The sequence below is a fragment of the Hippocampus guttulatus genome, chromosome 2, assembly GCF_054856545.1.
Source record: "Hippocampus guttulatus isolate MCC_2025c chromosome 2, RoL_Hgut_1.0, whole genome shotgun sequence".
NCBI lineage: Eukaryota > Metazoa > Chordata > Actinopteri > Syngnathiformes > Syngnathidae > Hippocampus > Hippocampus guttulatus.
The window spans coordinates 26,628,433-26,654,495 of NC_141262.1; the positions used below are offsets into that span (position 1 = coordinate 26,628,433).

At 45.5% G+C, this 26,063-nt stretch overlaps 4 protein-coding genes across 9 annotated transcripts in view; 1 reads left to right on the plus strand and 3 right to left on the minus strand.

Annotated features, from left to right (window-relative positions):
* Positions 1–177: 177 nt before the first annotated feature.
* ufsp1 (UFM1-specific peptidase 1) lies at positions 178–7,104 on the minus strand. Its single transcript, XM_086105064.1, has 2 exons — positions 7,017–7,104; positions 178–1,500 (listed from the first exon to the last, which is right to left on the minus strand). The coding sequence occupies exons 1-2, from the start codon at positions 7,102–7,104 to the stop codon at positions 893–895; spliced, it is 696 nt and encodes a 231-aa protein (XP_085961190.1). The 3' UTR covers positions 178–892.
* epoa (erythropoietin a) lies at positions 7,022–14,405 on the plus strand. Of its 2 annotated transcripts, none has more exons than XM_086105066.1 (5): positions 7,022–7,115; positions 11,460–11,590; positions 11,668–11,754; positions 11,837–12,001; positions 13,681–14,405. In XM_086105066.1, exons 1-5 carry the CDS (start codon positions 7,103–7,105, stop codon positions 13,822–13,824), a joined length of 540 nt encoding a protein of 179 aa, XP_085961192.1. In that variant the 5' UTR covers positions 7,022–7,102; the 3' UTR covers positions 13,825–14,405. The 2 variants fall into 2 exon arrangements, with proteins under 2 accessions (XP_085961192.1, XP_085961191.1); XM_086105065.1 differs by lacking the exon at positions 7,022–7,115 and adding an exon at positions 7,412–7,513.
* A 1,311-nt stretch (positions 14,406–15,716) lies between these two features.
* On the minus strand, positions 15,717–17,358 carry pop7 (POP7 homolog, ribonuclease P/MRP subunit). The gene is made up of 2 exons (XM_086105067.1): positions 17,238–17,358; positions 15,717–16,709 (listed from the first exon to the last, which is right to left on the minus strand). The coding sequence occupies exon 2, from the start codon at positions 16,693–16,695 to the stop codon at positions 16,237–16,239; it is 459 nt and encodes a 152-aa protein (XP_085961193.1). The 5' UTR covers positions 16,696–16,709; positions 17,238–17,358; the 3' UTR covers positions 15,717–16,236.
* Positions 17,359–18,051: 693 nt separating this feature from the next.
* nlgn2a (neuroligin 2a) overlaps positions 18,052–26,063 on the minus strand; it is a 73,824-nt gene continuing 65,812 nt past the window's right edge. For 4 of the 5 annotated variants that reach the window (XM_086105070.1, XM_086105069.1, XM_086105072.1 and 1 more), the window contains 4 exons: positions 24,058–24,323; positions 23,832–23,985; positions 22,660–23,026; positions 18,052–21,786 (listed from right to left, as the gene is read on the minus strand). In XM_086105070.1, the coding sequence (XP_085961196.1) occupies positions 20,952–21,786; positions 22,660–23,026; positions 23,832–23,985; positions 24,058–24,323 (1,622 nt within the window). In that variant the 3' untranslated portion in view covers positions 18,052–20,951. Of the gene's footprint in view, positions 21,787–22,659; positions 23,027–23,831; positions 24,324–26,063 lie in introns of all 5 variants that reach the window. The other variant, XM_086105071.1, reaches the window with a different exon arrangement.

Genomic DNA, 26,063 nt, shown 5'->3' on the forward strand with positions numbered 1-26,063 from the left:
GATGGAAGCTGGTGGGTAAAGTTGGTATCCTTTTTTTTCCGACTCCGGAACTCTGACCTCCCAGTTCAGAGGGGCGTTCGAGCGCACTTCACTTGTCGGAGGTCGACTTCCTACCTTCCCCGAATGCAGCATAATTCAAGCTCCTTGTCGATTCTCAAAAGGCACCGAGTCAATAAATCGAAAATTAAAACTTTAATTGGCATCAAAATGTCTTAAATCTATATCATTCACAAAAAGGACACCGCCAATGACCTGAACCGGAAATAATAGCTTTGGTTTTGCCATACGCGGAAGTCAAACTCAAACTTGTCATGTTTGAACGTGATAACATGGCATGTTAAAGCGTGAAACTTTAATACAGTACTGAACCATGAAACTTCAGATCATCCTAGTCCTGTAGTAGCGGTTTTTGTTCAACAGAGGGGACTGTTGAACAACCACGGAATGAAGTTCAGTACAATGAGTCAATGACTTCTGCTTCAGAGATCGCACATACTGTATAGGCAACTACTGTACAATTTGCAGAATATATTGCGAAATCTGCCGTGAAAAAAAACCCCCAAGAGGCCCATTCAGCACTTTTGCTACTAGATTTACCAGCCTTTACTGAAAAAGTTCGTCCTGTAGCAACTAATTTAACTGTATGCTTCGTAAAAAGCTATTTTGCACCGACTGGATAACCGAATTAAGTAAAAACAAACAGTTGTTTGAAAAACAACTGTTGCGTTTATTTTGGGATTCAATGTAGATTATGACACTTTTCTCAATGTCAATTTTGGATTTTTAGTACCCTAAGTTTGAAAGAAACAAATGAGCTAAACAAAACTTTTATAACATACAGGTACGTTTACTTCATTGATCACGAGCCCCACACAATGTTCATTTTACGAGTTCAGGTGGGTTTTCTGCCAGTCTGAGGTAAACACAGATTATAAAAAGAAGACTGATTGAAAGACGCCAATCTTTTCCACGCTGCCCAGCCTCGCCTTTGTGCCTCTCCGCTCTCCAGCTGACCTCCATAGTAGTGGGGGTCCACGATTAGCAGGTAGCTCCCAGCGGCCCCGGTGCACACCCCCAAAACCCCTTTTGACGAGTTGTCCCTTTCCCCGCCCATCATGACAGGACATCCGCGTTTTCCAAAGTGCTGATGGAGCTCTTCTACGGCGTTCTGCTCCAGCTCTCCTCCACTTCTGACATGCACCAACCTACAGGGAACATCATAAAAATAAGAGAGCACCAGAGAGGCTTCAAATGTCCCAATCCAATCCTTAGAACCCAGAAATGAGCTCGGTTTGTCCATCATGGACACTAAGGCTTGTTGGATCTCTGGAATGCTCGGTGGAGGTTTGTTTTCGATTCGAGGTTTCACATTATATCCCAGCCAGGAAGCCATAGTCTGTATGGTGCGGTATCCACACCCCCAGCCTCTGTCATCTTGTCCATCGCAGCCGTAATGGTAGTAGTGGTAGTCCCCTTTGGAGAGGCTCGTTTGCAGAGGATCTGCAACAGGGGGCGGCAGACCAGTATGGACGTTCGTCAAAAGAGTTGAGTTCGTCATAGCATTTACATTTCCAATGGCGCTTCCACCCCAATCGATCACCATCTCGCCTGCCGAATCGAGATCGCTTTGGTCCATGTTTAAAAGTCCTGTTCTGTGTTTTGCTCTAGTCTCTAAGGAGAAGACGACTCGCTTGACATCGACTTCCTGTTTTGGTGTAACTACATTATTCTTTCGTGTGATTGCAGCGAAGTTGCGGCGGATATTAGTTCCTACCTATGACGTACAAATAGAACAAAAAAAATCACATTTTTAAAAAAGTTTACTACATGTTTGAATCTTTTTTCAGATGGACTGTTACATTGAGACTTACAAATTTGGAGATAACGAAAAAGGTAAAAAGATTGTTGACATCTCCTCCGAGTTGTTTATTTGGAGTCTGCCAACAATTTGTCTATATATTTACAAAAAGTTAGACGAGTGTGTAATCTTAGTTTACAATGTAACTGATTGTTTGAAAACTAATAATTATTGGCTATTATTCTTCTGTTTATGTCCGATATTGCCTTAAAAACATAATGTTTTTACTAAATGTTACCAAAAATGTACAACCACAGTCCTCCAACTGCAATGACTTTGAAATTAAAATAAAAAACACATTTGTTTTTAGAGCCTCTCTTGTGCAGGTGCTTGTGGCTTTCCTGGCAGTTGTCCATAGTTCCAGTAGTGGGGAGCAGTGTACCTAGAGGCCAGTGCGGAGGCCCCTCTGCACCTGAGTTCATCACCATGCATGGGTTCATGCATGAGGAACTGACTCATGGACCACCTGCCGCATTGTTTCCTGAAAGATGAGAGCATGAAAAGTCTAGTTTATATTATGACACAAATTAAGCGCAGAGTTTATACTGTTAAATAATACAATCATGCGTTTTTATCCATTTTACTGCATCTACTTATGTCCTGTTTGGAGAGGAGAGCTACCACCACCAAATGGGCACCCCTCACGGCACTGTCTCAAAGCCACTCTGATTTTTGAAAGTCTTTCTGGATGAAAAGTAAAACTGATCATTAAATGGTGTAATCCGGATAGTAAACTGTAAAATGGCCTGTTGGTTAAACTCATTCAACTCTCAGGAAGAATGAAATCAATCTGAGGTGCTACTTAGCTGTTAGGATTTACTTCATGCTGTGTAAACGTGACTGAGATGATGCATTCACAGTTGACGTATTACGTATCAAGCAGTAATTTATACAAATAATAAGTAAAAAGTACATTTTTGTTGTTATTTTGTGGCACAGGGCTGTTTTGAATTGGTCATAACAAGGATGCAAGTCAATCAGTATCATGATTGCCTTCCGCTTGGACATTAAGCTGTGTTTTGTTTGTTGTTTGGTGCTGCGGGCCAACTATGGTGATCGGAATTTTGTCATAATGTGTAAACAGGAGTTGGACCTCAGCGCCATACTTTGTCAATAGCCACTCCAGAGAAGTGACGAATACAGGCCACGGCTCGCGTGTTTATAAGAAAACTTGAGAAAGGAAAACGTGCGACATCTGACAAACTTCCACCACTAGGAAGTGCAGCTACTCTAATTTGTCTGTCGCATGGATGCCAAGGATGTTTTGGAACACTACTCAGGCGCCTCTAATTACATCATTGTTGTTGCAAAATTACAACATACTGGATCAATGTCAGCTGGTGGGTTTCCCGTAAAAACTATTGAACAAATAAATGAATAATCACATGATATCAGGTTAAGATAGGTGTCTTTTTCAAACTGGAATAAAAAACACCCCAATTTTTTTTCACTGAGCATTAAGACTATTAGACAAATGATAAGACAAATTATTATTTTTTGCTGTCGGCACCGATGTGATGAAAGCCAAGTCGAAGAATCGAAGTCAATGGTGTTAGTGACCCTCAACCTTTCGAACGCCACGGCCCGCTGGCACGTCGATGCAAATTTTGACAGATTGGCATTCAAGCAACAAAAATGGACTAATAGGAAGACGAAAAACAAGTGATTAGTGACTAGTCGACTTCAAGCTCAAGTCGAGTAGGCTGCACTATGCGTGTAACCGTGTTATAACGTGCTTCTTTTTCTGTATCATGCAAAGCATCAATGTTTTTCCAGTGACCATTAACTGTTGCACAGCTGATGATTTTTTTTTAACCGTCGCCACTGATGTGATGAAAGCCGAGTCAAAGTAGATTGGTCAATGTCATCTGTGACTCCCAAACCTTTATAGCGCCATGAACCGGTGTCACGTACAGACACATTTTGATGTACCATCATAGAAACAACCAAAATTGTTGAATAGAAAGACAAGATGATAAAAACAAGTGATTAGTGACTGGTCGACTTCAAGCTCAAGTCGACTAGGCTGCATTATATGTGTATCTGTGTTCTGATGTGTTTCTTTTTCTGTATTGTGCAAAGCATCAATGTTTTTCTAGTGACCATTAAGGGCTGCACGACTGCAGATTATTATTATTTATTTTTTTTTTACAGATGACACTAATGTGATGAAAGCCAAGTCATAGGTGATTTATCAATGGTGTCAGTGACTCCCAACCTCTGTCGCACCATGAAGCGGTGTCATGTAAAGATGCAATTTGACAGAGTGCCATTGAAACAACAAAAATTGACTAACAGTAAAACAACGTGCCCAAAACCAGTGATCAGCGATGAGTCGACTTCATGTTGGAATCGACGAGTCAGTCCAACCACGAGTGACCATGGGTTGTTCACCGCTTGTCAGGATGCATTTTGGCTTACATTGATGACACTACACAGGGGACAGCAGATGCTCACTCCACGTTTGGCAGTACTTGACCAACTCATTATTTAGGACATGACTGTATATGATAGATAGTGCGAGATTCCAAATACTGTACGGCCATATTCTGAGGGAAATCACAACGATCCTATAATGCCCCCCACCCAGTAACATTTTGTCAGTGACACGGGAGCACAGCAAGGTCACCGTATTCCTGTCACCATGGCCGCCTACAAGCCGAAACAAGGAATTCCGGCCCCCAGTCGGTGGCTCCTACCTCGGCTCCGGTGTACCTAACAGGCCCCCTCGCCACACCTCCCCTCCATTCTTTTATGTCAGCTTCCTGTCTTGTGTCGCGCCAGAGGAGTAGACCTGGCTGGCCACGAGCCCACAAAGGTGGATGAGAAATGGAGACGCACACAAACGGCGGCAATGGGCCGGACGTGGCCTCTATATGCGCTCATAAAGCCGCGAGGTTTAGCCTTGACAAACTTATATGCAACCGATGCAATGTTTGCATGCCGATGGGTCATGACGACTACGCTCCCTCGCCAGGCCTTGACTACACACACACACACACAGGCATGCAACCACGCACACACTGAACCCCCCTGGAGTCACCTTCCACCCTGAGTCCTCTGATCATGGAGCATGGCTCGCAGCACGTACCTTGTCTCGCTCTCCCCACGCTCCCATTCTGGCTCAGACAAAAGCAAACAGCGAGAGCAAACACAGCAACAATCTGTCAACATTGTCTCCTTCACTTTAACTTGGCGGCAGTTGAGCTTTCAAGCTGCGATTCATCATGTGCAGGTACACGTGCGTATAGTTCCTGGTTTGGAATTGCACCGAGACGTGATTCCTTAAATTAAACTGCGTTCGACCGAGGCCGGCAACATATTCGAAAGAGCACCTGAGTGTGAGCGGAGCGCCAATCAAACGTGAACGTCGGGGTCTTTGGCGAGGTCAACTCGTGCATTGTGGAGACCATACATAATTCCTCACTGACTCTGTGAATGAAGTGAACGGCGACAAGTAATGGTTGGCTACTTGCGTCACTGAAGCGTGTGACATTGCATGACATACAGGCATGCTCTTTCCCCTCCCCTTACGCCGCATAACAGCAATCGTAAGGGCCACACGGAGGGAACTTCCAGGAAGGATCGATGCCTTTTAATAGCTGCGCTTCCACGGGGTCACGGCGAGGATGTTTAAAATTGGCATATAGATCTGACATGTGCATTTGATTCTCATGCAATCGATCCAGCCCCGTTTAGCTTGACTGCTTCCATAACACGAATGAAGCCAACAGCCAATGACAGCCATCTCGCCTCCTGTGTGCGTCCGGGGGCCATTCGTGTCTTCATATCACAAGGAAGCCATATCATGTCTCGCCTATTTTAGAAACACTGCCCGCTCACACTCGCGAGGCCGCCGTGGACAAGATTCTCGGAATCCCTGCCTCTTCCTGAAGCGTAAAATTGGTTTTCATGGTTCAGAGTGGACTTGAGTTCTAGAAACTAAATCGCAAGGAGGCTTGAGCGCATGCGGCCTCCAATGCAGCAAACCGCAATTGAAGACTGAAGAGTCTATCTAGTGATGTGAAATAGATTTACGTTGGAACAACTTGAAAAGTTATTGATATTCACGGCGACAATTTTTGTTGACTTAGATTTGTTTTTGGTTTTGCTGTTCTGTGCTTTCTACCGTCTTTGTTACCGATTTGCTGTATACGTTAATTGCTTCATGTACAGCCCTTTGTATGCAGCGATGGCTGTTTGAAAGTGCTCTATAAATACAGTTGAGTTGAGCAAATGAAGCAAGGTGTTCGCTCCAAAACCATTTGCGGAGTTGTTTTACTTATGCCTTTAAGTTGGTGGCGGAAATGCAAGGTACAATTAGTTTTGTCAACTATCATTTTTTTGGTTGTGAAATGTGGGAAAGCTTAAAATATTTTGCTAAATTGCCCAACTGAACTTAGTTTTTTGGTTTACAGTGCACAGCTGCCCACTGCCTTGAAAAAATGTGATGAATTTACTCAATTTTATAGCTCATCAAATGGCTGAACAAAATCAATTCATCTGGATCCAAATATATGTTTAAAGTAGATGAATAGTCCATTTGAAAAATGTTACCTGGATCCAGCTGACAACCACTTGACAAAGTAAAATGAAGTCAGCTAAACAAAACCTTTTATTCAGTAGAATAATCTAGAATTAGAAAAATGTAATTAAGGTCAATACGATTTAATGTTTAAAAACACATACACACGCGCGCACACACATTTTTTGCAACCCTTGTGGACCTGGAAAAAAATTCAGAAAATCAATTTGGTACAGAAAGAAAAAAAAGTGTAACGTCAGAACTGTATTGTCTAATTTAAAGGGCAGCATGTAGAATGAACTGTCATCTCTCTATGACGCAAAGAGTCATTTGAAAAATAAATTGTGTGTGTGGGGGTGGGGGGGGGGGGGGGAATGCAAAAACACCCAGCAAATGGAAGGCACCCAAACAATGGATGGGAAGTCTCAGCACCTTGTTAGCGAGCCAGTATTTACCTTTTTGGGAGCCATTCTTTATAAACAGTGAAAGAAAGCCTTTCGTTGGGACAACAATGACAGAAAACATTTTGGGGCTGCGGTGGGATTGTCACCAAGCGGACAATACAACCGTATCCCCCTGGGCATCAATTATTTACAGACAAAATAAAAAGCATCACTTTTTAGAAACACCTACCGGATAAGCGGCGTGCATCCCCAAGACCCTCGTTCCCAATTAACGGTCCAAAGCGCGCGGACGGTGCGAGCGATGCGGACGGTGCCATGGACTTTGCCGGTGAGTTATCGAAGTGTTTTTTTTTTTTTGGCCCTTCCACGCTCTGCTGGTGGGGGAGTTGGAGGGGGAAGACGCGCGCGTCCTCGCCTTCGCAGCTCGCGCCTTTGGGAGGGCGCGGGTGGCTGCTGGGGTGGGGGTGGTGAGGCAAATAAAAAGCTTTCGCCAGAGCCGAGCGGTGATGCAAACGCGGTGTGCTGGGGGAGGGAGGGGGTCTCGTTCTCTCTCCTACGCAGGCAGACTTCCTCGCCACAGAGCTTTTTTTTTTTTTTTTTTTAATTTTGAGGGGGGGGGGGGGTTGCGACTTTGCTGGCCGCTGCAAGCTTCGTTGATGCGCATTTGCTGGCATGTTGGTGAAAGATGAGGCAGCCGTGTGCGAATGTTGCAGAACACCGGTAGAGGTAAGAGACCCGTCACGTTGTCTGATCAGGTGCTGACGAAGCATGATCCAGCATGTCTGCGCAAAGTGGGTGGGGGGGACTATTGACATTGTCGCTGATAGCTTTGGACACTCATTCGTGCTTCGAAACACCGTCCCACGCGCGCGCACACACAAAAGCAACCCAGCACAAATCTACTTCAATCCGTTTTGAATTTATGATTACGTGGTCATTTTCCTGCTCTGAAAGCTCCAGTCAAGTATAGCAGAAGGGCTGAGGGCAGACTGCGCCTGCACGCACTGCAGCACACATTCAGTTCAAATGCTGAATAGCCACAGATTCGTTCAGCTTTCTCCATGTAACCAATTGCTGGAAAGCCTAGTCCCAGAGTTGTGAAGGTCAGGTAACACGATGACTTGTGACAAGTCATTATGCTCTTTAGATGATGCCGTTCTCACAGTCAGCATATGGAACATGAATAAATCTGACAATTTCTTATTGCACATTTACCCGAAGCCATGCAGCAGTGCAAAGTTTCAATTTTGAGTTCCTCAGAATAGTTCTTTTCGGCATCTCCACAGGGAGAACAAAACGGCACTTAAGTATAACCAAGTACGTCTGGCTGATAAGGAGAAAGCTGATAAGAAGGAATTGACTCGAGGCTGTTCTTTCAATGACAATTCATAATGTGATTAAATGTCACTGTACTATATTGGTACAATTCTCTTTGGCAAAGTGGTCTACAACAAAGGAAATGATACTGGCTGTGGATACTGGAAATGGATGTAAAAGAATGCAGGTTGGGCACGGAAATGATCCAATCCATTTTGGACCTGGAGGACGGGTTAGTGGTCCATGCAGTCTAAACCATCGTGCATCGAAAGAGGCTAATTACTGCAGTGGAGAGCTGGTGGTGGAGGCTATGTGCACACACTTAAGTGCAAAGTGACATTATTCCGAAAATGCGTCAACCTCAGCACATTCCGCCGCTGCAAAGTCCATGGCATTCGACTATACTTGTGAAAAGCTGTAAAAGTGCAAACTTTTTAAGAAGCATTCATCCGACAAACAGCACTGTCAGAAATAGGGGTGCGGTTGGAGTACCTCAAGGTTCATTCATGTCCCCCCTGCACTTTTCTCGTGGGAACACCTTGGTCCCGAAACTTAAAACCTACAAATGCATGAAGAGTCAATTGCGTGTAATGTGAACACTGACTGTGCAGATTCCAGCAAAGTTATCACCTACTCGGGGGTGCAGAGGTTATCCTCGGGATTCCAGCTCGGCCAAGGTGACAGTGGCGCCGCACCAACAAGCCAGCCAACCTTGGTGAAGGAGGTCAGGAGGCAAACGCTCCTCAAAATGGCATCTCCTCCTCTTCTCACTCCCACATTTAGCCTCCTGCTACGTTGGAGTGGGTGAACCCGCAATGTCGGAACCTCACGTGCGCATCCCAACGCCTCTGGGACGCTTGCCACCGTCCGCACGGCTTGAATTTAAAATAGATTAGTTGGCAGACGTGGCTCGTCGGCCATTTAAATTCTCCCGCCACACGAGGTGATAACGCATTCCCACGTAGGCAATGGCGGAGGTGCAGAGGTCAAAGTTAATCCTCACGGGGGAGTCACACACTCGTTCTGTTTGCAAAGGAGGCTAATGATTTGCACACACCTCTGCCACTAGAGTATACGTTCGTGAAAGGGTCGACCCTCCGAATGAAATCATCAATCATTAAGACTCGGATTGGGCGCCTTCCATCTGAGTCACTGCTCAGAGATTTGCATGCCTCCAACTTGGTGGGAAAACTCCTTATCTGTCCCCAAGGCATGCCTGGATGAGACGGCATATAAAAGGCATGCCTGGATGAGTTTGAATCAAGGTCATCAGATGAAACGACACAAAACGGTCGACCTAATGATGTCTAATGACTGTCACAAAAAAAAAAGTTGTAGAGTGGAAAACATTAGCTGCTTCTCAAAGGGAATAACATCCGTAAATCTGAAAGTCCACTTGAACAGTTCAGAACTTGCATAAACCTGAATTGACCAAGAAATGTCCCGATTCAATTAGAACCGGTGTTTAAAACGGTCGTCCTCGTCACGATGTTCACATTTTGACGTCATGAGACCAAGATGACACCAAACAATGGATCAACAGTACATTGCCATTGTGATGCTTCAAACACGACCTTCTCAGACGCAAGTGGCCACTGAGCTTAGAGAGTCACAGAGTATCATCAGCAGGTTGCAAAAGCGATACAGAGAGACTGGAAGAATCACAGAAAGATGTCGAAGTGGACGTCCTTTGGTCACATCCCATGCTGATGAGCGCTACATTGTGAACAATGCCCTGAGAAACCGGATGATGAATGCCAGTCAACTCCCGGGAGGTGTGAGGCACCCAAGCGTCACGTCAGACCATTCGAAAGCGTTTACATCAGCCTGGTCCGCGCGCTAGACGGCGTACAAGGGTACCTGACCACACCGTTCGTTGGGCCCAGGCGTCATCATCTTGCATGGGCCAGGGAGTATTTATGTTGGACGAGGGACCAGTGGCCCTCAGTGCTGTTGTGCTTTTAATGGTGGCGGTGTTCCAACCAAACAATTTTGACCAAACACAAATGAATTAAAAGTCGCTGAATTTGAAAACCAAATGTGAAAATGAAATAAAAACGAACCAGGGTTTAAAAAAAAAAAAAAGGTCAAAGCTATGACCTCTTTGAAATTTCGTGTTGAATATTCTGAGGTGCAGTCAATGATTGCACTTCTGGCCACTCCAGTCAAATTGCGCCACAAGCCCGTAAAACTTCATCTGGCCTTCATCTGATGATCCTCTGTGTCGTCGCGTCCTGCGTCACACTGTGGCTGCAGTGAAAGACTGCATTCAGCTCGAGGTGCACAAGGGCCAGGCGGCGTGCCCACATGACAAGACAACAGGAGACCTGCTCTCATTTGCCAAGCACACCCGGTGAACCGGCCTTGAGTAAACACAATCATCCAGCCGCCGTGTGCATTGTGCGTGCGAGTTCTTTTAGCATCAGCGCAAACAGCGAGAGATGAACGACCCCAGCTCAGGCTGAACAATTGATTCAATTCAAATTCGACATCAAGGGGGCCTTGAAAAAATTATCTCACATTAAACTGAAACTACAAAATGTGGGGATGGGACGGGGGGGGGGGGGGGGGGATTGTTGGAATTTTCATGAGGGAAAATTTGCTAGGGCGGTATAAAACAGATGTTTGACTGCAATGTCACAAGTCCTCTCAGCTCATCAATGCGGCACTAATAAGTACCTTTCTTTGCAGAGGATGAATAATGTATGTCTGTGACGAGTGCACTGTTATATTGACACTCTACACCAGGGATGTCAAACCAATTTTTTGTCACAGGCCACATTGTAATTACTGTTTCCCTTGAGGCGACATTAGGACTGTGAAACCGTATTAAAAAAACTCAAGAGTAATGGTTTATTCAACTAGAGTATTGTCTAAGATAGTGTAATGAGAGGTTTGGTAACAAGAAAATGCGTACAACGTCTGTTATTTATTAAATATGCACATTTTAAATTTTGGTACAGATTTCAGCGAGCATCATGAAAGTTGGCATGTTTGATTTGCTTCCGCGGGCCACATAAAATGATGTGGCGGGCCAGATCTGGCCCCCGGGCCTTGACTTTGACACCAGTGATCTACACGTCGCGACACTGTGGGTGTCTTTGATCAGTTATGAATGGGCAATAGCATTGGAACCAGCAGACTAAAAAGCCACATCTGGCTTGTGTGTTCTCTTTAGTTTATGTTTCGTTTGAGAGTAAACATACTCGCTACCTCGAGTTAAGTCAAAGGAAAAATAAAAACAGAGCAATGATGTCAGAATCCTAATTCGGGTCACTGGTATTGTGACGAACAGCCGTCGAAACCAAAACAGCAAATCGCATCAGAATCATCTTAACGGAGCGACTTGTTCCAGGACTACTTGCCTTGCTGTTGATGGTGTTGGAGTGGACCTGCCCAAGCCTGCCATCCCCGCTGGGGCCCATCTGCGACCTGAGGGTGCTGAACCATTTCATCAAAGAAGCGCAAGACGCCGAAGTCGCCATGGTGAGCCCGCGGGGATCGTGATACGGCAAACGCTTCACGGCCACGCCATTTCGTCACTCCTTCTCTTGTTTCCTTAGAAGTCATGCCGGAATGGATGCAGCCTGTCTCAGTCCGTCAGCATTCCCCAAACCAGAGTAGACTTTAACGTCTGGGAGAGGAAAAATGTGAGACGTCCACCGACATTCTTGCTGCGAGATCCTGACGGTAGCTTACCTGTACTTAGCGCGTAACTTGTGTTTTGAGCAGGCCATGGAGAAAGCCCAGGAAGTGCAGTGCGGACTGTGGCTTCTGCAGCAGGCCCTCGGCGTGCTGCGCAGCTCGGTCACCAACGCGGCGCTGCACGGCCACATTGACAACTCGGTGAAGAACGTGCGCAACATCAACGGCGTGCTGCGCAGCCTCAACATTCCGGTGAGTCGGGACGCCCGCGCTCCTTCGACGCACTGTTAAGGTTATATTATTGTTAGGGTTGAATAGTATTTATCCTCTGCAAAGAATGACCAATGAAAAAAAACATTTTTTTGTTGATAAAATAAAATCAGAAATGCTTTACAAAAACGAATTGAAACTACATCTTATGTTCATTACAGGAACTAAAGCTAATATTAAAGTGAAACTGTCCTTCATTTTCATCTTTCTCAATTAATACTGTATTATACGTGAGCTTTAGGGTTCATCTCAAATGTCTTTATTTCTCTATTGCTGTACGCCCGTACAGAACTAGGAAGGTCAATCAGTCGTATAAGAACCACAGTTTACTTTCCTTTGTTAGACAATACTTAGTGAATTTATGTTTATCTAGCACTCAACAAATATTCCAAATCTTAAAAAAAAAAAAAAATAATAATAATTACTAAAACAAATCAAAGCTAAACTAAAACGAAGCATTTTCAAAACACCTAAAAGTGACAAACCCACTATAAAAACGATTTAAAACCAACCAAATTTAAAAGATGAAAGTGAAACTAAAATTTAAAAAAAACTACCTGGAAGGTAACTCAATGTGCTTCGCATAATTCAAAGCACAACTGTAAACATATTTACAAACAAAAGAGTTTAAGACATTTAAAAGCAAAATAAAGGAATGAAAAGTAGCTCTCTAAAATGACTTAACGAAGGTACAGTGCAAGAACATGATTTTGGAAAACAGAATTTTAAAAATCCTTTGAAAGACCTGAATAGTAGATATGGAGGGTAGCGAGGGGGCATATTTTTTAACCTGGATTTAAAGCAGTTACCCCCCCCCCCCCCCGAGGCTGACTTCACTTCTGTTCGAAGCTTATTCCATTTGCGTGCAGCATCACAGCTAAACGCTGCTTGACCGTGTTTGCTTTGAACAGTCATTTATAGATGACATTTTATGAAGGACCTTGCTTGAGTGAGGGTATGAGTGTTCTCTCAAATCCATCATGTTGGTGAGCCCTGATCTAAATATTCCTGGTCCAAATAGGGATCGGAGAGATCAATGTGCAGTGACCTTTCCTTTTTTTTTTTTTTTGCCAAACAGTGATCTTTTTTTGTGCATCAAAACAAGAGCCAAATTGTTCTCCTTTTTGATGAAATTAGTCTCTGGGCACTGGAACACATGCCGCTCTTCAAACACGCCTCCGTTTGCCTCATAGCAGTTTCATTGTCGATGCCAGGCTCTAGAAACAGGGCTTTAAGTTACGTAAATGTCATCAAATCTATAGGGTTATTTTTTTGGTCCTTCTTCATCTGAGTCATTTTGGACTACCGTGAGCTTTGTGGGAAAAGTTTGGACCAGGCGTAACTGCGCCCCAGGGAACAAACAAAACAAGGTCCTTGGAGGCCTGTTGGACAGGGTAGAAGAAGCTCGACAAACACCAAACACGGAGTGGTATCGACACCAGTAACTTTGGACCTGAAAAATGCTCCAGAATTCCCCCAGACATCTTCCCAGAAAATTTTTGCGACATGTGGCCCACAGGTGCTCTCCAGGGGCGGACAAAAGAATCATAGTTCAGTTGTATTTCACTTTGAAGTACACCCACATTTGCTTTGAACCTCTTTCACAAGTGCTTCCTTTTGAAGATGTATTCACGCGTGTGACAATTCCATCTTTATGGCAGGAATGCACGCTTCCGGCGAGCCTGGAGAGCACATGGCGGGCGTCCACGGCGGCCGACTTGCTCCAAGTGCACGTCAACTTCCTGCGAGGCAAAGTGCGCCTCCTTCTCACGGACGCGCAGGTCTGCCAGCAAGACATGAGCTGATTGCCCCACTCCAAGCTTCTGCCGCTTTATCCTGCCGAGGCGAGAGAAAGGCCTCCCCTTCTGATGACCTACTTGCTAGCTGCTAGAAGTGGTGTGGAATTGAGGAGACAAAAAACAAAGCACAAAGCCACAACCATCCTTTTTTTTTTTTTACACTAAGCAAAGTGAGGGCAAAGAACGGTCACAGCTGGAGAGAACGGCACCTTGAAATGTCCTCGCGGACATACGCAAAGAAGCGCGGCTCTTGCACTTTTTGTGTATGTGCCAGTTAAGACTGCACATGGGTGTATTTGTCTCTTGCCTGACAGTTTAACCTTTTGAAATACGGAACGGGATCCGGTGAATAATTGATGACCTACAAAAAAAATACGTGAATGAGGCCTTGACACACACTTTCTGTTTGGTGTTTGTTTATTTGTACACAGTGACCAGGTGGCATATTTTTTTATAAAAATTGCATAATGACTATTTATACAGATTTTCTACTTTTGAGCTTTGTATTTGTCAGTGTTCATCTTGGGCGTGGCTAACAGATGTTTGGAAAAGCCACCGTTTGCTTTGAGTCATCCTGTTCTCCCCCCCCCCCCCCCCACCCCCAAAAAAGGATGCAGTGAATGGGGCAGCCAGAGTTCAATCAGGAGTACATGAGAACTGTGAAGCTGCTCCGTCACTATCTGTCCGGCAAACAGTCAAGCAGAGCCTGCACAGTGATAGCCTGCTAAAAGAAACAAAAACATCCTGCAAACTAACCACGTCTTTGAAGAGCAGGAAAGCGGTCTGTCCCCTGAATCTGCGTCATTTGGACAAAATGGAAGTTCAGCTATTCCAAACTCGTTCACTTTTCTTCCTTGTTGTTTTCCTCTTTTTTATTTTTATTTTTGTTACTTGTTGCGCAAGTGCAAGATGCTTTTTGAGGATGTTTGCACATGTTCTCCTTTCCTGTTTTCACATTACCAGTCCAATCACTGTAAAAGTTGCTATTTATGTACAAAATGTTATTCTTGGATAAAGAAATGATAGAAACAAGTGGTCTGTCTTCGTTTTTCCTTGTTTGCAAATAAACAAATGTGATCTGAGGACAAACTGCCGATTCCAAATTGACACAAGTGTATTGAATTCACTTGGAAAAAAATAACCATCCATCCATTTTCCACCGCTTACCCGGGGTCGGGTCGCGGGGGCAGCAGCTTTTGGAGGGAAGCCCAGACTTCCCTCTCCCCAGCCACTTCTTCGAGCTCTTCCTGGCGGATCCTGAGGCGTCCAGGAGGCATCCGAATCAGATGCCCGAGCCACCTCATCTGGCTCCTCTCGATGTGGAGGAGAAGCGGCTCTACTCTGAGCCCCTCTCGGGTGACCGAGCTTCTCACCTTATCTCTAAGGGCGAGCCCGGACACCCTGAGGAGAAAACTCATTTCGGCCGCTTGTATCCGGGATCTCGTTCTTTCGGTCACGACCCACAGCTCGTGACCATAGATGAGGTTTGGGACGTAGATCGACCGGTAAATTGAGAGCTTCGCCCTTTCGCTCAGATCCTTCTTTACCACGACAGACCGATACAACGTCTGCATCACAGCAGACGCTGCACTGATCCGCCTGTCGATCTCTCGCTCCCTTCTGCCCTCACTCGTGAAAGGGAAAAAAATATAAAATTTTAAAGGGCTTTTTTAAAAATTAAATTTGTTTTTCTGAATATTGTTTTTGGTTTTCACAATTATTGTTTTCATTAAAAAATCATTTTTTGGGGGGGGAGGTTGGTTTTTCTATTTAATTTTTTTTATGACAGAAAAAAAATCAATAAAACAAAAAGTTACTCAGAAAAAAATAACTTAAGTGGATGTACGTTTCCGTAAGTGCACTGAAGTGAGGATAAGGAATATGATGCACAAATTGCCTGCTGTTTTCCAGCTATTTTTATTTGTAGATTGCAAACACAAGACTTCCACTGGCAAATGTTTGGGACGCTAGAAGAAAACAAAAGGTACCGCTGAAGCTTATTAACTACTGACACCCTACTGACATTCAATACAACAACACAACTTGCAAAGTAAACATTACTGTACATTAGCGATGTGAACAATACTTGGTGCATATGGAAAGCAATTTTTGCACAAAATGGCATGCAAAACTAAAGAAGCATGTTCCTAACACACTATGAAAAAAATACTTCAGTCTCACATGTTAACTTTGCTTAAAGAGACACAAAAAGACCCACTAACCTGAACCGGAATAGCTTTGTTTTGTTTTGCTGAAGACAGAAATCAAAACCAGTTACTAGTCAAAATTTAGCGTGACATTTAACATTTTTCCCCATCAGTACGCCTCTGTACAAAACTCAGTCCTCCAAATAAATTACACGTTTGACACACACGCATGCAACTGAAGAGAAGTTGCTCTGGCTGCTTCTTGCTGCCTTCACTGAGGGTCGGGGTAGAAAACCTTGATATGGATGGCCGAGTTGTTACGCGTTCGCGTCAGGGGCTCGGCGACCTCGTCCGGGTCCTCGGGTTCCAGGTCGTCCACCAGCTCCACCGTGGAGGTATTGGCGGCCAGCTGCAACGCCCCCTGGCTGCTGGCCTGCAGCTGCAGCGCGATGTTGATGGCCCGATTGATGGCCAGGCCCAGGCCGTGCACGCAGATCTCCCGGTGGCCGCTACCGCCGTCCAACAGCTTCTGGCAGCGGGCGAGCTGCGCCCGAAAGTCCGTCTTCATGTTGACGTACACGTCGTTGCGCCTCTTGGGGAGCTTGCGGGGCAGTCTTTTCCGAAGGGTGTACTCCACCGGGTCGATGTCGATGGCGCAGGGACTGTCGGAGGGTTGCACGGGGGCGACCGCGTGGAGGGACGACATCCCCGGATTGCGAGGCTCGCTCATATCACACCGAAAAGCTGCATCGGGAGGAAAATTGTATCACCTCTGCCTAAAAATGGCTGCGGTTTACTTCACTATGACACATTGCAGCACTGAACGCGAAATAAGATAAGAAACCCTTTATTAGTCTCGCAATGGAGAAATTCCTAATTCAGAGCAGCAAAGTTATGAAAGGAAGAAGTAGAACAACAAAATATAGGAGCTGCTGGAAAGGCAGCCACTCTCGCGGCGCCATTTTGAAGTCAAAATAACAAAAATAATACAACACAACACATAGGACACAGACAGTCGTGCAATCTTCACCACTTTTCTGCATACACTTTGTTGTCTGAAGCAGTTATAGATGAAAGAGGAGAGGATCAAAGTGTCCTTTCACCAGTGGATCAGAGACGTCATGCTGAAAATGTGCACACGTCTGCTACAAGCTAAGTTTTGAAAGCAAACACGGAGCTGTAGAGGGACGCAAAATCGGCTAATAAATGCGTTTTCTTCTTCTCGACCAATCACGTCATATTAAATCAAAGTCTCCTTGCAGTATTTCTTACCTGCGGCTGATAATTGGGGAAAAGATTCGCTTTTTCTCGTCGATTAGCACAGTAACATCTTAGCACAAGCGGTTCAAGTCGTCACCGTGACCCGGATGTAGAATAAAACAGGAAGGGGGACGCATCGCCCGGCGTAAATAAATGTCTGGGGTTTTTTTCTTGCTTTTCAACCAGCAAATGAACATTAAATTATCGCTGTGCTTCTGTATTTCTTATCAGTGGCAGTGTCTTTCGTTGTCGCTCAGTCGGAGTGGCATCTTAACACAAGCTGACTGGCCGTGAACCGGAAATACAATAGAATAATAAAATATGTATTCTTCAATAAAAACCACGTCTTATTAACCACTGAAAATGAAAACTAACGGAATTAACAATAACGCAATGTGGTAAAAACATGAAAAGTTCAACGCAAGTGATAAAAAAAAACCGAAGTGAAAGAGAAGCACATTCATGCCACAAAACGTGTGGACCTATCAGGCGTTAAGTTGTGTTGGGTTGATTGGCATCCTCCTCTATATACTCTTCAAAAAAATGAACACAAATCGTAAAACATTTTTTAAAGAAACTACGCGTCTGGTTATGGGCTAAACGACGGGGTCTGCCGCCACCTTGCGGTCAATGATCTGTCACACTGAATAGGAAGCGATTGTGTTGGTTTTTTTCCCAAATATGTATGCTGAAAGGTCATTTTCAGACGGGGGGTTGGGGGATTTTCCCCAGTACATTGATATTGATAGACCCGTGCACTTTAAAATGTTTATTATCGGTAATGTTATTGAATAGCAGCTTCAATAAAGATGCCCGGTGCACACACTGGCTATGAATGTCTTTAATGTTCCCAGATCAGTAATCACAGCATACAGTGGATCATAACTTCAAAAGTAAACAGAAAGATCACCTTAATAATTTTTCTCTACTCTTTTAGCACCTTTTTTTCCTCCAAAATTCCCCTCTGGAACAAATTTCTTCTCAAGTCTTGGGTTACCAATTAGAAAAAAAAACAGAAAAAAAGGAGACAACAGGTGCAACCTTGCGTTGGAATCCAAGCACGAAGTTCATGCCATCTGTGTGGTTGCTATTGTGTGCTTGCATGTGCCATTGACTTCAAACAAATGACCGTGTTTGACTCCTCCCTTCAGAATAAACATAACAGGCAACACAGTGTGCGGACAGTATCGTAATAACTGTAAGATCTTATTTTTGTGTGTGTGCGAGGCATCTTATGGTGTCAAAGCCCTCATGTCAGACCCACATTGAAGTGGCTTCATGTAAACATGATTACATGTGAAGTGAGCTAATCGAGGGCCTCGTTTCACCATGGATCAATGGCGGCTTCCCTTCACCTCCCATTTTGTGGCGCACAAAAGCATGGCTAACTTTGACTTTAACATCTATGCAGAACTCAGCTCGTCAGGTATGCTTAAATAACAAGGTGTACTTTTAAAGTGAAAGAATGAGAATATTATGTCAGTGGCAATTATATTTCTGGCACAAAATGAGATTATTCTGATTTATTTTTTTGTAATTCAGAGTAGCATTTATTTGAAAACCAGCGTGATGTATTTCTGCTACAGTGTCTCATTGCTACAAAATGTCCACAGTCGTAAGTGCGATACGGACAAGACAAAAACAAAATTAGCACAGCCGCCCTTTCTTTGCAAACTGCACCTGTTGTCATAAGTCGTCACAAAATTTGGGCATTTTGTTTACCCCCCCCCCCCAAAAAAGGAAAATGAAAAACTATCAAGAAACTTAATATTTACAAATATTTTATCTGGTTGATTCTTATACTTAAAAATGTACACTTTTGATTTGTTTGCACGTTGGTGTGTGTCTGTGGAAGTCCTTCAGCCATCTCGCATCCTCGTTACGCACTGCAAGTCATCTTCCAGTGGCAGTTTATAAAATAGACAAGAAAGAAGAACAGCCTAGCGTGGCGTGCTTGCGGTATTCTGCTTCAGGTGGTGTCACGGTCCCTTCACCTCATGACCCCCACCCGCCACTCACTGACTTTGACCTCACAATGGGGTACAAAAGCGTGGATCGGGCATCCTCCAAAGGACAGAAATGCAAAAGTGTCATCTTGGCAAACAGAGAAGATACAAAGCTGGCCATGCCTCGAAATGTCAGCTCAATGTGTCCCCTTTATGATTTAAGGCTTTCTGCAAAGTCTCTTTTTTTCCTCCATCATCGGCTCTGCAGAGCTCCACCACAAAGGCTCTTTTTTTTCTTTTTGTCTAATACATTGTGCAGGTGTGTCTCTTTGCAAAACTCTCAGATTGAGCGCTCAGTGAGGCGATGGCCTCCGGCACCTTTGCCCCCTCACTTGGATCGGAATACAACAAAGAAAAAAAAACAAAGAAACAGGCTAAGAGCTAGCACACAAGCAACATAATCGTGGACAGCTTAACATGTTGCTGTTTTGGGGGTCCCACGTACCGTAACTCTCCGCAGGTCAACCCGCCTGTGTGCTTAGAGTAGCCATTTCAGGTCTTACTTTACCTTTGAATGACAGGATTAGAAATAGAAGAGTCGAATTATCATGAAAAGAGACACACACGCACGCACACGATGATATGACGCACACTCTTTGCGTTGAACCTAGCACACTTGAAGCAAACCATGGACGTGCGGGATCGAAAAATGAGACGCAAGTACAGCTTTTGGTAACTTGTGAAAGCGCTGCGCAGATGGCCAGAAAGCAGAAGCTTGCTGTCGCTGGCGTCACTACAACAGAAGGTTGCCCAAATATCCACATGGGAGATGAGTGAGATGAAGATCGCGCTCGCGTGTTGTCTTTTGTTTTTTTCTTTTTTTCCTGAACTGATGCAGGGAGGTGAAGCGCTTTTGTCGGATTGGGGAAAATGTGTGACAGCAGTGCCCCCCCCCGAACCCCCAATGAGCCTCCTTTGAAAAGAATTCATGCATCGATCCCAAACCGCAAAATACCCAATTATATAGACTTTCTCCTTTGTACACATATACAACTATATATTTTTAGATATACTTTCTCTATAACTATATTTTCAACGAAACAAACTGCTGTTGCACATTAAAAAAAAACAACAACAACAACTGAACAAGAGACAAGCAGTGAAAGAAATGAAAAGCACAATCAAGGGCCACTTTGGCACTTTGTCATGAGAACACATTTGTTAGTGGACAATAAATATTGTCTTTTCTTGAACTTTTTTTTTTTTTTGCCCATCATGAGAATGCAAACATCGAACTTGGCACCGAGAATGCTGGTTGAATGAAAGTATAAGATAGAAGATACTTTTCAGAGCCGACTCCCCCTCCCTTTACAAACACTGGAAAACGGGCGAGGGAAAAAGCAGGCTTCGGAGACAGATGTAGAAAAGAGAATGACACAGAAGGGGAATGAAACAGTAGGCGACACCACTATAATTGGACTAATTAAAGACAAACAAAAGGCGAGAGTTCCCCTTCAAGAAATGGCAAGGGGCTGCTCGGAAAAAACAAAACAAAAAACATCCCAGCACTTTTGAGAAGAGCTGTTTCTCTCAAAACGCACAGTTTGGTTGCTATGCCGACTCTTCTCTTGAGCTTGGCCGCACAATATGGAAGTGGTGGAGATGTTCTCAGAGAGTCACCGAGAACCACTGATTCCAGAGGTCGCCCTTGCAGGTTGTCAGAAGCACAACCGGTGTTCCTGGTTCTTAGATGGTGCTGCTAGTGTTGGCTCAGCCCCAACTATACTCGGGTGGTGGAGTGGGGGTGGGGCAGAGTGTTGTTGTGGCCGGTGGTGGGGAAGGTATTGAAGGCATGAAGGGGCTGCATGCTCGTGATGGTGCTGGGGATCATGGTGATGGTGTTGGGCGTCATCAGGGGCACGTCATCCGGGGCTCGGCGCAGCGCCAGCGTGTAGTCGGGCGGGCAGGCGGGCCGCAGGATGTCATGGGGCCGCAGGGGCTCCATGTCGTGGTGAGCGTCGTGCTCGGAATGCTTCATCTGCAGGGACATGATCTCCTCCTCCTGGCTGTGCGCCAGGTCATTGGCGGGGCCGCCCCGCTGGGGAGAGAGCCGGTGGCGACGCATCTCGTGCCTCTTGTCACGCTTGTAGTAGAGGGCGGCGAAGGCCAGGATGTTGAGAAAGAGGAGGGACGCCCCCACGGCCACCGTCACGCTCAGCTCCGTGGAGTAGTCGCGGGTGTCGCCGGGGAAAAGGACGGGAGGCGGACGCTCCGAACCGTCGGGCTCCGGGTCATACGAGAAGGTAGGGTAGGGGCGATGGGTGGTGCGCGGGCCTGTAGTTCTGGTTCTGGGGGTGCCGGGGCCCGGGCCGGGACCGGGGGGTGAGCGAGTGGTGGTTGAAAAGAGCTCATCGTGCAGATTGTGGAGATGGGGGACCAACTCCAACCAGAAGGCCACCTTGTTGGCCCTGTAGTTGTCTCTGACGCGAGGTTTCAAGCCAATGTGGAGGTACTGCTTGTCCTTGGAGTTGAACTTGGTCCAGATGACTTCTTCAAAGCGATTGGGCTTGGTGTGGATGAATTTGGTGTCCTGGGGGACTGGCAAGTTGGGATCCCTGGCGGAGGACCAATGAGACAATGTCAAGGTCACGTCACTGAACATCAGTAAATATGCCAAAAACCAAGGTTGACCCTTAGGGGCTCTCCATTGTACAATCTAAAGTAGGTACAGTGAAACTCCTTTACAACGAAATCATGTTTGCAGCAAGAAATTTTTCACAACAGGGGTTTTTTCACTGTAGCAAATTTGATCTCAGATATAAACACACATACACACACACACACACACACACACACATACACACGGACAAACGTATGTGTACTCTTTATTTTTATTCCAATAGTGCATAAGTATGAGCATACACTTATTTGACACTTCATAATAGTCAGTATAGAAATAAAAAAAGGGAAAGAAATTGCGAAATTTACGATCAGCATTCACTTTCACCTTCATCAATTTCTTGGAAAATGTATTTTATTTTGCTTCCTCTGTCTTTCATTTTGATCACTTTTACCCTCTTCTGGCGTCAGAGCTCTTATCTTAGCGGCTTGACATCCAAAGGTCTGTTTTGTAGCCATTTTAGCAATGCAACGTTCTTGCTGCGTCTGAAACTAACAATAACAAATACTTCCTGGACTACAGTGTATGTGTAAACCAGTGTGGTGGTTGCTGTTGCCGTTTCCGAACGAAGCAGTAGAGGTCGCTGTTGGATTAGACTTCGTTGTAGTGAATCTCGTCGCGAGGCAAGAGCAGAAAAAAAGATTTCGTATAAAGCAACAGGGGGTTTTTTTCGTTGTATGGGGGGCAGGAGAGTGGGAATGGTGTTAATGCATGAAGATTTTTTCACATTAGGGGGTATTTTCGCCCATGTAGGTTTCGTTGTAGAGGAGTTTCAGTGAATCGGAACGTGAAAACCAACAATGCTCACCCGGTCTTGGCAAAGTTGGTCCAGTAGGTCATGACGACAGCGCTGAGCATCACATCATTCTTGGAGAAGTTGCACGGGAACAAGTCCGTGGCACCGATCATGGGCACCCCGAAAACATACGGTATCTCGTCTCCGTGGGCGGCGTCGGCCCACTCGGGCCGCGTCTCCGTCTGGCAGTGGTGGTAGAAAGTGTAAAAGTAAACGGGCGACTGGAACTCGGCGTGGAGCTTGGCGGTGGCCACCGCCGGCGCCACCCACTGGTGGTCTGTAAACAGCGCCAGCAAGGTCTTGCGCCGCATGTCGCCGTTGTCCCTGTCTGCCCAGTCTGTGTACATGAACTTAATGGTCTCCCTCAGGATGTCTTTGCCTGGAGGAGGAAAGAGAAACTGTGATCAATCATCAGTAAAGCTCGTTGTCAGAGCCCCACTGACACGAATGTGACAGAGATGCACTCAAGGCCAAAAGGTCGAACGGGTCTCTAAAGGAGTGACAGGCAGGGCAAGCGCACTCTCCATCTGGGTTTTTTTTTTTTTTTTGATGGAGGCTTGCTATGTCGGCAGTTGGATTCTGCTCGAAAAGACGGCGCTGTGATTTGAAGATTCCACACTCTGGGATGGCGGGAGACGGCAAAAGCACCCGCAGAGCCTCAAAGCATGGACCTACCATGGTGACAGATCATCCTCATGACGGGGGATCTCCTTTGTATGCCAGACCACTTTATTTGCTTCAGACACTTGAGTGGCTTTCGTCGCTCATCTTTTCCCCTCCCAATGTTGAAATGATCGCTGTTATTTTGTTGGGAATAAAAGCTCTTGGTTGCCGAGTGGTTAGCGCGTCGACCTCACAGTGCAGAGGTTGTGGGTTCGAGCCTGGATCCGGCCTTCCTGTGTGGAGTTTTCATGTTCTCCCCGTGCCAGCGTGGGTTTTCTCAGGGTACTCTGGTTTCCTCCCACATTCCAAAAATATGCACGGCAGGCTGATTGAAGGCTCTAAATTGTCCCTAGGGTTTGAGTGTGAGCGCGGATGGTTGTTCGTCTCTGTGTGTCCCGCGATTAGCTGGCAACCGGTTCAGGGTGTCCCCCGCCTACTACCCGAATCGGCTCCGGCACCCCCTGCGACCTTTGTGAGGAAAAAGCGGATTGGAAAATGGATGGATGGATAAAATTTCTTACCCTCGGGGTATCCATAGAGGTTATCAACAAAGTTGGAGATGGTATAGTCAAATGCCGCCGCTGAGATGCCGTCATTGTCCTCGCTATCGTCGACAAACTTCAGCCCCTCTCCTTGATTGACGCCAATCAGCATGTCGTAGTTCAGGAACTCCCCCTTGAGGCCGTGAGCAGGAAGGAAACGATCAGTGCCGGACATCGCAAGGCTCATGCAAAATATCTTCATTACCTGCTGCATGAGGATCTCGGGATCGTCAGGCACCACGTCTCCGTCGACCACGGGGCCGAAGGCGATGTGGTAGCGAGCCGGCTGAATGTCCTGGTCCACGAGCTCCCTGAAGTTCTTGCGCCTCAGGCAGTCCACCAGGTCAGCCGTCTCGGTGTATGTGCAGCCCACCTTGCGAGCCAGGATCTTGGTGTACTTCAGGGGCTGGTAGTTGACAGACCAGCTGGAGATGGCCGTTCCACTTTGGGCAATGGCCCTGTGGAAGAGGCCTGGAAAGAAAAGGAGACCCTAAATGTTGTCGATTTCACGAGCATATGGAGTGGAATCATCTGCTCATTTGCATTTAAAATATTCTCCAAAGCTGGCGGATGAAGCCTCACATGCGGTATAATGTAAGGGATGCTAATGAGAGGGTTTGGAATGAACTGTCAGACTGCGGTGGTCTCCCTCGTCTTCCTTAAGTCTGTCTGACTCAAGTTCTGTCACTCCGACTGCCCAAGTGGCTCGTTAGGGGGCTGCCCGCATCACTCGTTTTTCGAAACACTTTTTTTTTTCTTCATCTCGCCGCCTCGCTGCGTCGGAGTACCGGCCGCTAAATTATTAAGCCCGGCTGCAGAGCCCCCCGTTTCCCTTAGAAATCAATTACCGTACACTGAGAGAGAAGTATGGCGGCAGAAGGAGAAGGCAGCTTTTCTTCAAAAACATTTTTTTTGGTTTTTTTTTGTGACTCGCCTTCCTCCATTTAGCTGCCATGATCACGCCGGTTTAACCACGACTGTTTTTATTCCAACACCCCTCACTCATTCTCCCTCCAGTGATTCACAACAGTTTTGAGAGCATGATGGCGGATGGTAGACGGACTCCTTACCTGCGGCTCTGGCGGAGAAAACTGGGGAGTGACAGACACATAGCATCGAAAGGGGCCGATGCTGGAGATGGAGACGAGGACGATGGCAGCGATGACGTGATGACAATGAAGACAACATTTTTTAGGGGGGGGGGGGTGTTTGTTTTCAGGGAAGGAGGCAGCAAAAGGAGACAATGGGTTAAGACATGTTAGCATTCGATGGCTGCTGAAGGGGGCTACTCTGATGAATCAACATTTGAGGACAAGTCTTGCAATCCAGTCCAGTGATTCCCAAGCAGTGTGTCATGACACATTTAATCTAAATGATTCACTACAAACAATGTACCTGTGATCATCTATCTATGCCGGTGAGGTGTTGTGACAGGCAGATCAATAAAAATGCTCTTCCATTACCTGTTGCCATTCAGACAAAGGAATGACGGGCTTGCGTTCAACTCAACAGGCTCCAACTTGATCATTATTTTAGACAGTTCTTTTCTGTTTTTGGCGGTGTGCCATGAGATTTTTTTAGAATGTAAAATATGTGCCTTTAGGGTTGGGAAAAACTGCTAGTCGGTGTGCATTCAGCTGTCTCGTCAAGTAATCGGCAGCAGTGGTGCCTTCGGATATGAGTTTAGTGTTATTGTGAATTCCACTTGACTTCTAGACAGCCCAGCCTGGCAGGGCATGGCTTCACTGAGAGGTCTCAACACCTCCTTCTGATCATCAGTATGACACTAGTAGTGGCGGTTCTACGCAGAGGATGAAGAATACTAGTTATTTTTATACAATGCATGTTCATACAGCAATTTGCTTAGCACTGCACAAAGGCAGGAAGAAGATCAGCATCAGCTGGGAAAATGAGTCTTCCAGAAACTAGTTTAAGATAAGATAAGATAAGATAAGAAAACCTTTATTAGTCTCACAATGGAGAAATTCCCAATTCACAGCAGCAAAGTTACGAAAGGGAAAGAAGTAGAACACGTTTAATGAATTTAGTGGGATTTTGTACAAAAAAGTACCGTATTTTCCGCACAATGAGGCGTTTTGGAATATAACCTTCAATGAATGTTTTACAGTGTGCCTTATAGTGCGGAAAATAGGGTCATGCCATAATTAGTTAGTAGGTGCGTTTATGACATGTAGCAGGACATCATACAAA